The 18190-nt window shown below is 37.3% G+C and overlaps 1 protein-coding gene across 10 annotated transcripts; it reads right to left on the bottom strand.

Annotated features, from left to right (window-relative positions):
* Window positions 1–770: 770 nt before the first annotated feature.
* LOC141596139 (uncharacterized) lies at window positions 771–8256 on the bottom strand. Of its 10 annotated transcripts, none has more exons than XM_074416212.1 (6): window positions 7997–8256; window positions 5397–7196; window positions 4685–4764; window positions 2806–3172; window positions 2461–2643; window positions 771–1126 (listed from the first exon to the last, which is right to left on the bottom strand). In XM_074416212.1, exon 2 carries the CDS (start codon window positions 7192–7194, stop codon window positions 5770–5772), a length of 1425 nt encoding a protein of 474 aa, XP_074272313.1. In that variant the 5' UTR covers window positions 7195–7196; window positions 7997–8256; the 3' UTR covers window positions 771–1126; window positions 2461–2643; window positions 2806–3172; window positions 4685–4764; window positions 5397–5769. The 10 variants fall into 10 exon arrangements, 7 of the variants coding, with proteins under 7 accessions (XP_074272313.1, XP_074272314.1, XP_074272316.1 ...); XM_074416213.1 differs by having other exon boundaries at window positions 3051–3172; XM_074416215.1 differs by having other exon boundaries at window positions 2806–3163.
* Window positions 8257–18190: the final 9934 nt, after the last annotated feature.

Raw genomic sequence — 18190 nt, 5'->3', positions numbered from 1 at the left:
ACTAGTTAAGTTAATAAAGGAGCTTAATAGATGTTTTTACGATTCTCTACCCATTAAAAGAAATATTTAATGAGAATATTGAAAAAGTAATAAAAAAAAAAGGATATGGGATTTGAACACTTATGTGATTTGGGGTAGCAAATAGTCACCATCTTTACTTATTATTTCTTGCTTGGGGTAGCTGCTGGTACTCCTTGCAACGCACTGCCTCCGCCCCTAGGTATATGATAAATTACACAAATGTAAATTATACAAGTGTAATTATTATTAATTCCTTCAAAAAAAAAAAAAGCGTAATTATTATTAATGAATTGCATAATCTTTGTTTACAATAATGTTCTATTTATATACTACACAATACAAAGGGTAGTTATATTTTCACCAAGCGACACATTGATTCATGAAAGGGCGCTAATATCTTCCTTCACATTCCCCATATGCCTTGTCTCCGTCAGTACATTCCAATACCAACATACCGTCAATATACTCCAATAGTATAGGAGTATTGTTGTTGTACGCTATGTGAATTTTGATTTACTTAGTGTAAATTTCAAGTGACCTTTGTGTGATTTCAATGGATGTATGAACACATTAGCTAGCAAGACCCAACCCGAGTGATCCATTTGCCAAGTCTATTGAATTAAACTACCTTGATGTTTGAGTTTCTCAAAGATCTTCCATCTCACACATTGTCAGACATGAAGGCAGAGTTTTATCCAAGGTAGTATAGTAGTGGAGGATCTCAAACTAAAAATCGTAGAACAAGCATAAGTGCAAACATCTGGTATATGCTGATGCATTTGCTGTTTTAGCATTCTTATATGGTATGATATGCGACTAATACGAGTCAGTATTTAGCTGATGCAACTTGCAATGTGATTTCCGCGAGATTGATACAAGTACTACGTTTGCCCGAAGTTGCACATACAAGGCCTCTGATACTTCATTTTAGACAAAAAAACATTAAATTTTCGAACAATATTGTTCTAAGACTTCCGTACTCAACCTTTACTGCCCCAAGACTAAGTGGAATAGCGCAATCAGACGATAACAAATCTAGAATAATGAAAATGTAGACAATTGTGCTCCTCTTGAGTCTCCCATGCCGAAATTTTTTGCTCCCAATCTGCAGAAATTAAACCATTAGGCTTCGTACGAGAATACAGTAATATTTTTCAAAGAAATAAACAAAATTAATGAATATTTATTGAAAGATTAGTACACAAAAAATATCACATAGTTTAATGATTAATACGAGTTGAGTCTTTCCTTTTCAAAAATCATGCTTAAATTTGCTTACTCTGATAAAAAAACCATTTGCTTGGGCCGGTCTTAATTTTTTACTCCCTCCGTCCCGGTCATTTGCTGTCCTTTGATTTTGGCATAAAGACCAAGGAAAGAGGAGGGGGTCAATTACAAGATGACAAGTGGACCAAATTGTGAATGTGAAGGATCAAATTGCTCATCAAATGCAATCCTAAAATAAAAAGGACAACAATTGACTGAGACACCCCAAAATGGAAAAGGACAACAAATGACCGGGATGGAGGGAGTACTATTATTGTGATTCAAATAGACAAGAAATTTCAGAGCTGAGGAAACAAAGGTCTTAATGAGTTGATGAGTTAAATAATTTAGGCGATATATGAGCACCACGCGCTTAATAATGCAAATTGATATAACAAGTAAACAATGTTCTCAACTTCAGAAAGTTTTAACCCGAATGACAATCCTCTGTATTCTAGCATCAAACTAAACAAATGGTAATCATCGTGTCAATTCCAAATAAACTGAAGCAACTCCAAGTTCTCTTGTAATAAACCATCAAGCATCCAAACAACAATGAAATAGTACTAGCATCAACTTTATCAACATTGCTAGACAGAATCAGTGGCGGAGTCTTGAGTCCCCACTACTTTTCGGACAACTAACTGTGTTCTACTACGGGGTATCAAATTTGTCTAATTTGAAAATCTCAAGTCTAACAATTCTGGCTACGCCATTGTTCATTCTAGCAAAATACACTTGGTGAATAATCATTGACGATGATTCCACAGATATGGGGATGCGTGATGACAAAAAAAAACGACCTGATGGAAAAAGTATGTTCCAAGCTTTAAAACTAACAGCACCGGAATCCACTAAAAAATGCCAAAACCAAATTCAGAAGATTTACCTGAAAGACGGTTCAATACCCTAACACTAAACTACTAAAGACAGTTCAATATCATCGTTGTGTCAACTTAGAAATGTTTGTAGGAACTCGGGGTTATCTTGAGAGAAAATGGTCAAGGAACAGTGACGATGCTCATCATATCATCTTCAAATCCCATGCTAACCATTATATCACGATAACACAATGCATTCGGTTTATGGCTAAAATTCATCACAGCATATGCATATGATTGAAACTCAGACACAAGCTTATATATATTAAAGACATAAGAGACAAGAGATTACCTGGATCAATTTTTCTGAAGGATCATCTATTTACAACCTTCAAGCAACCGACCCCAGATTCAGTACATCTCCGTACGGCTAAAATTCATCATTTCATCACACCATGTAACTACCTGGAGTGAAGTGTTAATGCAAGCCATGGAACACAAGGATTGTTCGAACCAACAGTGGACTCGGCAAGATCTAAGCAAAAAAAGGGGTTGGAGCGTGAGAAAAAAAAAAAGTAAAAACCAACTTGTTAAACTACTTTTGAGGTTTTGGCACAAGATAACCAAACGCACTATATTTTCAGCTGGCGTTAAATAAGAGAACCATAATATCAAAAATACCCAAATACCCTGGTACCTTGTAATTTTGTTTTCCCTGGTGTAGTTGATATATGGTTCATGGAATGTTAATTTCAGATAGAGAATATAAATAACACTAGAGTACAAGCTATTGATGCTCTTAACACTTGATTTCGGATGTGAATTCCTTCTGCACTGCCAAAAAAGACTCAGACGTGCAGCGGTGTGAACTTAGGATTCCTTCCGAACATAGAAGGCACACTTAATTTTCCAAAAAAATATGGAGTTCTAACACTTCCGTACCCAATATTTGCTGCCTCAAGAATAGCAATCAGGCGATAAAAATCTAGGCCAGTGAAAAATTAGACAACGGTGTTCCTCTTCCGTCTCCTAAAAAGTAAAATTTTGCTCCCAATCTGCAGAAACTACACTACCGTCTCTTAAGTTAAAGAATATAAAGAGTAAAACGCAAAATAAAACCTTAGATGCTTCATAAGAGAGAAATTTCAGAGAAACAAACAAATTTAAAGAAATAGCAATTAAAAGATCAGTTCACAAAAAAGTATCACGCAATTTAACGATTAGAGTTGAGTCTTTCCTTTTCAAAAATCATGCGCCAATATAATTTCAAGCTATAATGTTCCTGATCTGTTGAACCCCATTTGTTCTGGTGGGTGTTATTATTATGATTCAAACAGACAAGAAAGGAAAGCAAAGAAAGCTCTTAATGAATTAATGAGTAAGTATTAAGGGAGATTTATAAAATAAGACGGTTAAAATGTTTAGGGAATATGTAAGTACCCAACATTTAATAGTGCAAGTTGAAGTGGATAGTACATACGAATATATAAGTAAAGAATGATCCCAACTTCACAAAGTTAGCCTAGTCTGAATGAAAGTTGTTTCATATTCAAGCACCAAACTACAACATCGGTAACCAACGATTTGTTTTCTTTACTTACTATACTATGTATTTTACAAAATTGAAACAATTACTCCATAGAGTCCATACCCCCGTCTGCCTTAATTAGATTCCCAAATTTAGTTCCATCTTTGGTTGAGTTTTGACAAATGACCACTTTGAGCAGCCTATAGATACAATGTCTTGATCGGTTCAAATATGTGCTTTTAAGTTTTATCAGCCAATTATGATTAAAAAACTATACCCGACCGGCCCGCTGTGATCCTATATTTCTATCTTACATTTGCATGACGGAGCCTTGAATTAGCTGTTTTTTGGACAAGCATTTCTATCTTACATACTCTCTCTAATTCTCTTCCTCACAAAATTAATCAAATCCGTCAAATTACTCAACTATGGACGCTAGTTCTCATGTCAATCAAGTAATAATTCTAATTTATTAACTTTTTAACTATGTTATACGCTAGTTCTCATGTCAATCAAGAAAGCATCTTCGACATACTACAACAATTGTTGAAGCCACAACTTCAGCGACTTACAAACCGAAATGCTCGGAAAGGGTACACAAAATAAGGTAGCCAAATGATTCTTTGCCCAAAAAAAAAAAGAAAAAAAAATGTAAGAAGAAGCACAAAATCAAGCACCAACGAGTTTAATTCTAAAAACACTGGAGAAGAAAGAAAAACGAAAGACGGTTGAAAAGTAATTTCCACTTTGACTTAACTAAAAGGTAGCTACAAAACCGTTGCATTATTAATACTCGCAACATAAACGAACGCATCCAAAAAATCCGGATTGACAATGCCACACAAAGACACAAATCCAGAAGGATCCTCCATGGACAAGAAGTGGTCTAAGGCAACAAAGACGGACAAAATAGTCAGGCAGACGGGAAGAGCAAATCTTGTCCCTAGTTATCTTTTATTTCTTAATATTGTTAAAGTCTTGAAACAAATAAGTCAATAACAAAACAGCAATGTAAAAATAAAGGAAACAAATTGGCCAGGCGCATTACCTCCAAAACCAGGATGAATAGCTGCTCAAACGCATCAAATGGGTTGTCGGAACTTCATAAGCTTGAGCCAATTCCTTGAACTGAATAAAGAATCGTCAAAAGAAAGATAAACGATGTTAGAATGCAATAATTCAGAAAAGATTATCACAAGACCTGAAGTCGCAGTACTCGATTCTAAAAGGCACTAAGGAAATAGGTGAGTAGCCTACAATCCAGTAACTTTATTATCAGTAAAATAAGTTTATTACTGAGGCCCTATTTGTGAAATTTTCAATAGGTTAGTTATACAAGAATCGTAATTTTATTAGCAGCTACTTTAACATGATAAATTCATCACTCCATCTATTTCAAATCTTTTTCTATCTTCTCAGAAACCACTCTTTTCTCTCTTCTTCACTCTCAATTACTGTTTTTTTTTGTTCAGCTCACCATACATTTAACTCTGCTGAGATAGCCAGCGTCGACCTTTTTCAAAATATACAAAACACGGGTTCAAGAACATGACATGTTGGGGTCCTCTCCTTCGCAAGTTCAGACATCCTTTATATACAGATTTAAGCCCATATGTTTGAATTCTCAATCTCCTCTCTGAGAAAACAACCATTAAGGACAAGAAGAGTTAAACCTCCACTAAACTCGTGAGAGCATTAGTAAAATAATAGTCATCAAATCAGCACCCAAAATAACATGTTTGCCCTGTCCGATTACTTACTGTGTTAATGAAGAAATAATCTTCCATCCCAGAAGATGCTTGACACCAACTCAGCAAGCGCTTGAAGCACCACTGCCTCCTCCAACTCCCCCTTCTGTACACCGGAAAACCTCACATAGCCCGGCAGAAGAGGGAGCAAGCTACAGTACCGGGCTGTTTTTTCCTTGGCCACAAGCCATTAACACAATCTTAAATTGGTTTGGGTGTAAGATAAGAACCCGTTAGTCCTAGCATACTTAATCTAATCACAAAGATAGCCAAAACAGGGAACTACCCCTACTTCACCAGAATAATCATCATAATACTACGCCATGTCAATGAAACATTTTTGTGAGGCATCAAACTATACAACCTTTTATTCTTTGTAGCCATGTCAAAGGTTGCGGAACAAAGAAAGTGTGTAAGCATCAGCCTCAAAGCCCTCGTTAACCATTAAATCAAGGAAACATAATGCACTCCGCAAATCGTTGTTGATAATGAATCCTCGGATAAGTGTATTATAGGTGACAGCATCGGGCGGGCATCCAACTAGCTTCATTTTGTTAAGGAGCTCAATAGCTGTACTCATAAGACCTCTTTTGCAATACCCCTTAATCATTGTCGTATAAGTTATATAATCCGGTAGAACTCCCTTTGATAGGAGATCAGAGACAAGGTTTTCAGCATCTTTAACCTGACCAGCCTCATATAAACTGCCAATTAGGATAGTGTAGATGACAATATTAGGAGCAACACCATTAGACTCCATTTCCTTGAGCAATGCCTTCGCTTCATCAAGCTGTGCATTTTTACATAGCCCGTCTAATAAGGCACCATAACTGCAAACATCTGGCTTTATTCCATACATTTGCATGTCGTTGAACATCTCACGTGCCATTGGGATCCAATTAGATTTACACAAGCCATCTATGAGTGTGTTATAGGCCACGACGTTAGGAGAGCATCCAATTTGCTTCATTTTGTTAAGGAGCTCAATAGCTGTATTCACACTACCTATTTTGCAATACCCCTTAATCATTGTCGTATAAGTTACATGATTGGGTAGAACACCCTTTGATAGGAGACCAGAAACAAGGATTTCAGCATCTTTAACCCGACCAGCCTCACATAAACTGTCAATAAGAATAGTATAGATGAAAATATTAGGAGCAACTCTATTACACTCCATCTCCTTGAGCAATGCCTTCGCTTCATCAAGCTGTGCATTTTTACATAGCCCGTCTAACAAGGCACCATAAGTGCAAACATTTGGATTTATTCCATACATTTGCATGTTGTTGAACAACTCACGTGCCATTGGAATCCAATTAGATTTACACAATCCATCTATGAGAGTGTTATAGGCCACAACGTCGGGGGCAATCTGATGCTCAACCATTTCTTGGAATATGTCAAGGGCTTTGTCAATGTTTTTTAGTTTAACATATCCATTGATCAGAGTACTATAAGTCACAACGTTAGGGTGGGAGTGAGTTTGTACCATTAGATCAAAAATCTCTCTCGCCTTGTCCATTTGGCCGCACAAGCAATGGCCATCCAATAAAATACTATAAGTAAATACATCAGGAGCCACACCTTGTTCAGTCATTATCTGAATAAGGGCATGTGCTTCATCAATCAACGTGTTCTTACATTGCATTTGAATCAACATGGTATAAGTAAAAATATCAGGTGCAACGTTGCTCTCAATCATCCCAACCAACATTTCCTTAGCCTCCACCTTACGACCCAAATTGATCATTCCTTGAATCAATGTGTTATAGGTGAGCACATCTGGATTGATGCCCTTGGTTTTCATGGCTGAAAAGAGGTTCAGGGCCTCGGTTAAGAGCTTATCTTTGCACAGACTACGGATAATGGTGTTGTACATAATAAGGTGAGGCTTATAACCCGATGGGCTAGAATTCATTAAGCGGAGGAAATGGAGAGCAGAGGCATTGTCCCCAACCCCGCAAAGGCCTTTCACCATGGTATTATAGGTAACTATATCTGGCTGAATTCCTAGCTTAACGACAGCTAGGTCGAACAACTCAACGGCTTGTGGAAGTTGGTTATTGTGCACAAGGCCGTTAATTAAGGTATTAAACAAAATTAAATTAGACTCAAACGGATACCCAAGCTTAAGGGACTTGGCAAGGAGAGAATACCCGAAATCAACACGGCCTAAGTTGCAATAACAATTAGCGAGGATAGCTATGGAATAAGAATTGGGTCGGGTACCGGATAACTCAAGTTGCCTAGAAAGCGAGATGACAGTAGAGTGAGGATGTAGTCGTTTGAGTTTGAGCATGGCGATAAATAGCTTGCTAAAATCGATAATCGAAGGTGGGCGCACAAGAGACATCATTTGGTGGAATAGATTAATTGGAAATCGGAGATCAGTAAACCCTAATTGACATTGTTGTCTAACATACTCCATAAATTTACGAGGATCATGAATAGCAATAAGCTTAGCATTAGCAGAATTGCAGAAATGACGAGAATTGAAATGCAAATGAGGATGAAATTGAAATTGAAATTGAAATCGCAATCGAAAAGAAGGCAAAGACATAATAATCAGAAATGGTAGAATGAATAGAAGATAAGGAAAGGAGAATTACCAGAAGTGTACAAGGATGAATTAGGGTTTAGCAGAAGAAATGGAAACGAGAATTAGGGATTTTGTTTCATGTAAATTGTACTGTTATGCAGTTGATTGGCAAATGTGATTGTTCTAATCAACATCATAAAAACTTAACGGACTTTTTTTTCTATCGGATATTCGGACCCGACTTCTGCCGCCTAAGTCGGATTTTGCCAACTCTATAATCTTGTACTCCATAGTTGAGACTTGAGAGTTTAGATCTTCCAAGTTGGAAACGATTCAATTGGGTTGGTCACTTCGAGTTTGCAAGGATTAGGACAGTTCGAGTTCTGATTATTTTTGGGTTTTCTATTCAAGTTATTTAGGGATAACGGTCAATTTTCCACAATTCATTGGAGAGAAGGATGTATATTAAACGCCGAAATCGTTTTAATCTGCAATCCCTCACTATTATAATTAAAGGTAATTTTCGTTCTCCATGTCCATCCATATATTTTTACCGTTTATATTGATTATGTTTATCGTAAAAGAAATCAGTTAATATTATATATACAACCATTAATTTGCAGGTTAGGAAAACATGTGAGCATAAAAAATGATACTTTCGATTAAAATAACGCGCACAAAGAACATAAGCAATTGATCGTCTGATCGAGACAGGGAGAGTGTTGCTAATAAATTACATGTTAACTTTGTTGATAATCAACTCAATTGTGTTTATTTAAGGATGAAATAGGCTGTCTCCATTAAAATCATTTGTTTATGTTTTTTATATTCTTTATAGTAATCAGTAATTAGTTGAACGAAAGGGAATGTGTGTGAAAACCTTCTTAATCAAACCCGCATTGAAATCCAATTAATTATTCTACTTTTAACACACCCTTACTTGAATGCCCTTTGGGTTTGCAAAGTGGGTAATGCACATTGCACATGTTCGCTTATACTATTGGCTGAAATTCCACTTGCGAGATTTTTGGAGGCGCCGAGGATTTGAACTACCTTAATAGGGAGTACTCTGTATTAGATAACGAATTCTGAGCTATATATTTGCACTTGGTGATAAGTGATTTGTAGTTCGTAAATTCACTAGCAGCAAGAATTACGAAAGGGAAAAGAATGCAGTAGCGAAATAAATGCCAGAGATTAGATATACCGACAGATGTAAGGTAGTGACACGGTACGAAACCGTTGCCTTAAAAACTATTTCTCCGGTGCGACCGTGGTGGCGATCAGCGACGACCGGTAGTCCCCAAGGATTACACTACTGCTGCCTCACAAACACGCCCACTCGAGTTTGTAAGACCTGGAACGGACTTAAGCAGAACCCAGAAATCATATAGTAGAGAGGAAGATGTGGAGAACAGAAGAGAGAAAGAGTTTTTGTTGTGTGTTGAACTGATGTGAAGACCTCGGTATTTATAGCTGAAGAGAGCCATAAACCGTCCCCTAAAACGCAGCAGTCAATGACTGAAAGTGGGGAGTAAACTTCTCACCCACTAACAAAGGTGTTGGTGACTCATTCAACAAAGACAAACAAACTCAAATTTCAAAAACTCTCAAAACGCAAAAAGCCCAAGAAGGTAAAATCGGGCCTTCAGCCCGCCCCGCAGGGGCTCTACCCGAGCCCGAGCCCGAGCTCGAGCCGGGCCGGCGCGCGCGCGCGTGTGTGTTGGACCCAAACCCACTGGCCCAACAAACACACACAAAAGCCTCCTTGGTCCACACAATTAACCAACCAATGGAAGGGACAAATATAAACCCCTCAAAGAGGAGTTTCCCCACCGATGTGGGATAGATGCAAAACCAAAAAATTGGTTTTTCCCTTGTTTTCAAGTCATCACTTCCAACAATCCCCCACAGATGGCGAAGAAAAGAACTAAAAGATTTCTAGATAAAGGAAGGATTGGATACTTAGGTATCAATATCTTTCGATTTGAATTGATACTTTAGTGAAATGAGGAAACAACTTACTTACAGCTAGAGAATATCTTGCGATTTGAATTCCTAGCTGAGCTTCGGTCGATACCCCCCACAACACATATCATACCTTCTAATTAAGACCGTCCCGCGATTTCAGAGTGCAACGCGCTCTTTTAGAGCTTCATGCGTTACCTTGGTACTAATAGGGTGACCTCAAGACTTCTCATAGTCTTAGAATCATCACACCTACGTAGGTGGCTCAAGTGCTTCTCAGTAGCACTTGTCACACGAGCCATTAAGGACATGAGTCCAACCTGGTGTATAATTCATCAAGTGCGTCTCAAAAGCACCACCATAAAGGCTATGAATCATACTACGCCATAGGAATGAAACTTTGGACCTAGTCAATCTCAACCTTGACTTAAGGGCCTAAGCCCCATTCCCCTCGACGTATTAACGACTAATCTCTTAGTCAACCCCTTAGTAAAGGGATCGAAGATTACTCTCGGACTTCACATAGTCCACAGTAATCACTCCATTCTCAAGGAGTTGTTTAACTGCAGCGTGCCTTATTCGCATGTGTCTCTTTTTCGAATTGTAGACACTATTCTTTGCAACGCCAATAGCAGCTTTCGAGTCACACAGCATGGAGACCGGTGTCAGCCGTCCTCCCCATACTGGTACATCAGCCAATAGGTTTTTCAGCCAATCAGCTTCTTGTCCTGCCAACTCAAGAGCTATGAACTCCGACTCCATGGTAGAGCGTGCAATACAAGTCTGTTTAGAAGACTTCCACGATATCGCACCTCCACCCATGGTGAAGACATAACCACTAGTAGAACAAATCTCATCGTTACCTGCAACCCAATTTGCATCACAATATCCTTCTAACACAAAGAAATTTACCATAATGCAAACACAGATCAACTGTTCCTCTTAGGTATTTTAGCAAACGACGAAGAGCATTCCAATGTTCGTTACCAGGGTTATGTGTATAACGACTCGATCTACTAACCGCATATGCAATATCCGGTCGAGTACGATTCATAAGAAACATCACACTCCCTAGGATTTTAGCATACTCTTCCCCGAAACACTCGTCACCCAAGTTTTTACTCAAATGTATACTAGAATCATAGGGTGTTCTAAAGAGCACAACATCAAAGCAGTTAAACTTTTTCAACACTTTTTCAACATAATGAGATTGACTCAAAGAAATTCCATTGGAGTTTCGGATAACCTTAACTCCTAGGATAACATCAGCTTCTCCTAAGTCCTTCATCTCAAAGTGTGATGACAGAAATTCTTTGGTTTTAATTATCACATCTAAATTGTTACCAAAAATAAGCATGTCATCCACATATAGGCATATAATAACACAATCAGATTCTATTACTTTGGAATAAACACATGAATCAGAATTGTTAATTATAAAGCCATTACTCATCAAAGTAGTGTTGAATTTCTCATACCACTTTGTTTAGGTGCTTGTTTCGAGACCATAAAGTGACTTGTTCAGTTTACACACTTTATTCTCTTGACCCTTAATCACAAACCCTTCAGGTTGCGACATATAGATCTCTTCCTTTAGCTCACCATTCAAGAAAGCGGTTTTAACATCCATCCGAACTATAATAAGGTTATGAATAGCAAATAAAGCGACAAGAGTTCTTATAGTCGAAATTTTGGTCACGGGAGAATAGGTATCAAAGTAATCAATGCCCTTCTTTTGTGTAAAGCCTCTAACTACAAGTCTAGCTTTGAACCTTTCTATTGTACCGCCAGGTCTTATTTTCTTTTAAAGATCCATTTACTCGTAATGGGTTTACTACCTTTAGGTAAATCAGTCAACTCCCAAGTCTGATTAGAAACAATAGAATCAAGTTCACTTTTAATAGCATCTTTCCAAAAATTAGCATCAATGGATTTCATTGCCTCACTATAGGTTTTTGGGTCATCCCCTATTAAAAAAGCTGAAACAAACTCATCACTTGCACAAACAGAGTATCCATATTCAGATAAATGTGTTGTAACATAATCACTGTAATCCTTTGGACATCTAGGTCTTTTACTCCTCCTAGGTTCAATAGCATGATCAATAGGAGTGCTACTACAACTAGCATGTGAAGACATATCAATAGATGCAACAGGTAGTGAAGTAGATGAAACAACATTTTTCTGAAAAGGGAAAACATGCTCAAAAAATTCGGCATCTCTAGCCTCAGATATAGAACGGTCACTCAAAGACATAAATCTATAGGCAGAGCTATTTTGAGCATAACCTATAAAAACACAATCATAGGTCTTAGGTCCAACGGTAGGTCTCCTAAAGTCAGGTAAACCCACTTTAGCCAAACACCCCCACACTCTAAGATAACTCAGGTTAGGAGGATAGCCCTTCCAAATCTCGTAGGGTGTCTTGTCAATTTTCTTATGAGGTACACGGTTAAGAATGTGACAAGCAGAAAGTATTGCTTCCCCCCACATATCGTCAGATAGGCCAGAACTTAAAAGCATAGCATTCATCATTTCTTTTAAAGTTCTATTTTTACGTTCAACTACACCATTGGATTGGGGTAAGTAAGGTGGACTAGTCTCATGTATTAAACCGTTTGCGACAAAAGTCCGCTAGATAACTGGATTTATACTCACCACCTCTATCGAGACCTTACCCTTTTAATCTTCCCCGTCGAGTTGATTTTCGACCTCATTTTTAAAGTTTATAAACGATTGTTCTGCTTCATCTTTGGTCTTAAGCAAATAAACTCGGGTGTACCTCGAACAGTCGTCTATAAAAGTCACATAATAATTCTTGCCACCTCTACTTGCAACATTTTTGAAGTCAGCTAGGTCGGTGTGAATTAACTCAAGAAGACTCGTATTCCTAGTTGTCACAGGTTTACTAGGTTTCTTTGTGAATTTAGCCTCAACACAGCTACCACATTTAGAGAATTCTTGACTCGACAAACTTGGAATTAAACTCATGGTTTTAAGTTTTTTAATGTAGTCGATATTCACATGACCTAATCTACCATGCCAAACATCAATAGACTCGGCGATATAAGCGTAAGTAGATGCAATATTATTAAAAACGGAATCGGTGTTCGATAAAAAGACCCCCAGACAGATAACCCTTGCCCACAAATTCCCCATTGCGCGACATTACAACCTTGTCAGCCTCAAAAACAAGTTTCATGCCAGCTTTGTTTAACAAGGCACCAGACACGAGGTTTCGACGCAATGTAGGTACAAATAAAACATTATTAAGGGCAAGTGTTTTCCCGAGGTGAGTTTGAGAAAGATCTTGCCTTTGCTCCGATCTTTGCAAATGAAGAATTACCCATGTAGACGCATTCCCCATCGCTATCTCCTCGAACTCAAAGAAATAACCCCTTATCAAAGACAGAGGTGTCCGGAAGCGCCGATATCAAGACCCATTCAAAGAAGATTACCCACCGATTAGCTTCAACAACCAAGAGCAATGACATCATCAGTCACAAAGATTGGCTTCACTTTCAGATCTTCTTATCGATACCTTTGGTAGGCTTTGTGACCGGTTTCCCAAAACATAGCAAACCAAAGGACCCTTAGGCTTCGAATCTTTGCAAACCGGCTTGGTGTACTTCCCTGGATCGATCTTCTTTCCTTTACCCTTACCCCGACCAACCTTGGCCTTACCCTTACCCTTGAACTTTTCAAAGATTTGACGGACCACCGACTCAACCAAATTAGCTTTGACAAAGCGAATGATGCATTCACGACCGGTAAAAAATGAGGGGTTGTCTTTGAGGCGATTTGCCTCTTCGGTCCTCATATGACTGATAAGTTCCATAAGGGACATGTCTTTCTTTTTGTGTTTTAGCCGATTTCTATACTCGGACCGGAGGGAGGGAATTTTTCCAACAAAGACATTAGCAACAAAAAGGTCGTCTAATTTCATGCCCTCACTAACAATATCAAGACACAAATTTTCATAGACATGAACCTGTTCCATAATAGACTTCTCATCCACTATCTTAAATTGCAACCACTTACCCACAACATATTTCTTTTTCCCAGCGTCATCACGCCCCCATATTTTTTCAAAAGGACTCCCAAATGACTTTCGCCGATTTATTATCAGCAAATAAATCGAACAACGGGTTAACCATGTTATTAAGTATGTGACACCTAGCGCTTTTGTTGTCCTTAACAAATTTAGCAATGTCATCTTCATTTGACTTAACCGCCTTAGCCGCAGGAGGGGTAGTCTCGATCGATCGACGGAACAACGAGGTTTTGGCGGGTCATTAAATAAAACATAATCAATTTCTAATCGCTCAAAAACATCAACAGTTTACGGACCAACGCTTATAATTCGACCATCTAGTTGCTCAATTTTCGAAATATCGTGTACAATTTTCAAATCACGGACATGGCTACTCTTGCACTAAATAAATAGTTTTTAAATTGTAGTTCGCAAATTCACTAGCGAAAAGAATTACGAAAGGGAAAAGAATGCAAGAGCGAAATAAATGCCGGAGATTAGATATACCGACAACGGATGTAAGGTAGTGACACGGTGCATGAAACCGTTGCCTTAAAAACTATTTCTCCGGTGCGACCGTGGTGGCGATCGACGACCCAGTAGTCCCCAAGGATTACACTCTCGCCGCCTCACAAACACGCCCACTCGAGTTTGTAAGACTTGGAACGGACTTAAGCAGAACCCAGAAATCATATAGTAGAGAGGAAGATGTGGAGAACAGAAGAGAGAAAGAGTTTTTGTTGTGTGTTGAACTGATGTGAAGACCTCGGTATTTATAGCTGAAGAGAGCCATAAACCGTCCCCTAAAACGCAGCAGTCAATGACTGAAAGTGGGGAGTAAACTTAACCCGCCCCGCGGGGGCTCTACCCAAACCCGAGCTCGGGCCGGGCCGGGCCGGCGCGCGCGCGTGTGTGTTGGACCCAAACCCACTGGCCCAACAAACACACACAAAAGCCTCCTTGGTCCACACAATTAACCAACCAATGGAAGGGACAAATATAAACCCCTCAAAGAGGAGTTTCCCCACCGATGTGGGATAGATGCAAAACCAAAAAATTGGTTTTTCCCTTGTTTTCAAGTCATCACTTCCAACATGATTCACATGCTATCTTAATTTACGAAATATTAGATAGTGAATTTTGATCTCTATATTTGCACTTTATGATGCGTGATTTGCATACTATCTTAATTTACGAAATATTAGATCGAAAATTTTGAGCTCTATATTTACACTTTGTGATACGTGATTTGCATGCTATCTTAATTTATAGAGTACTCGTATTAGATTTACGATGATGCGATCATTGCCGTGAATGTTATTGCATTGCCTGTTGAAGATTTTGAGACTAGTGTTGATGTTCACTCCAAATTGCAACATTACTTTGAGACTTAGGAGAAGGTTATTGTTTCAATTGCATCAACTCATTTATTCCTGATTGTTCTATTTACGTGTGGTATCGATTGCATATTAATACATGGTTCGTTCAGTGTCGCGGTTTATCTCAGCTTTGTTTTATAGATCATATAAGCAACATCGGCTATATTAGTTAGTACTTCAGTTCAAGAATTATCATGTCACTTCTTTATAAAACTGCTTGTCTTGTGGATGGACTATACGCTAAATTGGTGCTTGTGACAAATATACTCGTCACAGATAAGAATTTGTGTTAGTTAATGTACTTGTTACTTGTTAGACTTTGTTCCGTAGTTGGGGACTTTGGGAAGAACTTTGTCTTGTACCGGATTTATCGCATACATTTTTGTTGCGGAGTTTGACTTAATATAATCACCCCAACCCTATTTTTACTCGAAAAAATTTTTTTTTTGCACATTTCCATACTTATTAGAAAGCTTAGAATTTCCTTAAAACTCCTCTCTTCTACAAAAACTCATTTCTACTTCAATGCCAAGACTCTCGTACGGCGGATTGCAATTTTTGTTTTAACACGGGTAATTCGCTAAATACGTACTCGTATATTTTTGTTCACAAATTTCTGTTTAACACGAGTACAATCCAAAATGGGTATATCCATCTTAAACAGCTGCGTAGCCAAGAATTACCCCGGCGGGGGTGAAAAATCAACGAGGGTAAGCGGGTAATGGCTTAAAGGAAATTCGAAAAAACGTGAAAATTTTTAACTAAAAACTTCGAAATCTCCGATCGCTAGCGAGGGCCCCTTCTAGCCCCCCTAAATCTTTCACTGGACTTAAATTTTAAACCCCAGACTTGCAATTCCTAAATTGTCCGAGTAGTTTTGGAAATTTTTGGAAGGAAACGGGTCAAATAGATATGTGCGTTTACAGATATGACTTTGACAGAAGATTTTTTTAAAAAAAAATGCAAGGACAATTCGTTAATGGTACAAAAAAAAGTGAGTTTTTTTTTTTTTTTGAAAAACTCTTGTGTCTTTCCGAAAAATCGTATTCCTTATACATAAACCTTTATAATATCTATCTCATTGATTGTCTTTAGACTTTAGGTGTAAGGACGTGTTTCTTTCGAAGCACACAAAAAATTTTCGTTTTGGTTACACAAGTGATTAATTAAAGTCATAAATTGAGGTAAATTACTATTTGAGTCAAACAATTCTGAAAAAATCACAAAAAAGTACTGATACAAGTGTACAACCCCCACTTTATGTAACATCAAAAATGAAGGCCCATGATCCTTGCTGACCTGTGGGCTGGGCCGTACACTTGCAGATGTCACATAAGCATCTCATCATTAATTTTCATTTTTTCAAATTAACAAAGAGAATAAATAGTAAAATATTTCCTCCATCCTGATTAGATCTTGTTCTTTTGAACTTAATTTAATCTTATTTTAGCTCAGTTATATTCAGTTAAGTTTAGCTCAACTTTTCATAAATTAACATTTTTTTCAGTACAGTTTAGCTCATTAATTTCAATTCAGCTCTTTTCGGTAAAAAAACAAAAAAATAGGACCTTAGTTATTTACTTTTTTCCGGGTATCTGGTCAATTACTTAAATTTATGTTATAGATATCTTAAAGTTGCTTTTCATTTTCATGGGTGGTGTTACATTTTTATCTTTTTGTATTTTTTTAAAGTATATTTCTCTCATTTCCAAACTATTTGTGTGAAAATCAGACATGTAAAAATAATCGGGAAAAAAAGAAATACCATTAAAGCAAGTAACATTACATTTTTATAAAATGATGGCTAATATATTTAAATAGCATAACAACGTTCTTAATTATCAATTTTTTGTAGTACTCAATCGGTGAATTTAAGGTTATAGTATTACTAATTTGGTATTATCATAACTTATCTATTACTTGGTCAATTTTATTATAAAACCATTTTAAAACACTTCTATATAATTAAATAACGCAAATATGTGTAAAATGGTCTTACTGTTTTTATAAATACTTTGTACTTGTATTATTTAAGGATCATATTTTAGACGAGTTGAATTTATTTTACCAACTATTAACTTAGAACCGTAATATACTCCGTAGAAGACTAGTTTGTTGATTATAAAAAATTCTTATTTAACACGATAATATCAGTCTAAAACTTAAGGGTGCACATAAATACACTCATAAATTTAATGAGACACTCATATTATAAGTAATGGACGAAAATACCCCTAATTCTATTATAATAACTGTAGTTGTCAAGTTGGAAATTAAAAGGCAAACTAGTCATATGAAACATAAAACTAGTGTCTCAGGACATTTTGGTAGAATATTTAGAGTCACCCAACTTAAAACGGGTAAAATATACCACTAATAAAATATTTTTCTTTATATAACTCGAGTAATATTTGATCCCTTTTTGTATTAAGACGGACATCGCAGTGCCAAGATATTTAATTTAATAATAGAAAGAGAGATGGAGAAACCGACAAGTCCTGCAAGTAGGCATGACAACGATTGGTCTAGTTCTTTTTGGCAAGCTTGATGGTAAGGACATAGTGTGGACCCACAGAATTGACCATAGATGAAGTGCCACGTGTTGTATACACAATGGATAAGAGTAAATAAGGAAGGGGACATTGTTTTGATTGCTAGATATAATGGGGTTCCATCACTTTTTTAAGTCAGTAATTAATTTGAGTAAGCATGACTTGAGCATCTTCTACGTATTTCGTACGGAGTATTTTATAAAGTAGACTACGGAGTATTCTTAAATCGTATTCCCCTCAAGTCACTTTCCATTATCAATATCACAATATGTACGGTTAGTCTTACTGAAAATGGGTCGGAGCAAGTGACGGGGTAATGTCACTCACAAAAC

The sequence above is a fragment of the Silene latifolia genome, chromosome 8 (genome assembly GCF_048544455.1).
Source record: "Silene latifolia isolate original U9 population chromosome 8, ASM4854445v1, whole genome shotgun sequence".
NCBI lineage: Eukaryota > Viridiplantae > Streptophyta > Magnoliopsida > Caryophyllales > Caryophyllaceae > Silene > Silene latifolia.
The sequence above is the reverse complement of the archived record's forward strand: the minus strand, read 5'-3'. Positions and strand labels throughout refer to the sequence as shown.

What these genes read in the sequence shown, in the direction of transcription:
- LOC141596139 (XM_074416212.1), bottom strand. Translation starts at nt 7,194, where the DNA reads ATGAAAACCAAGGGCATCAATCCAGATGTGCTCACCTATAACACATTG.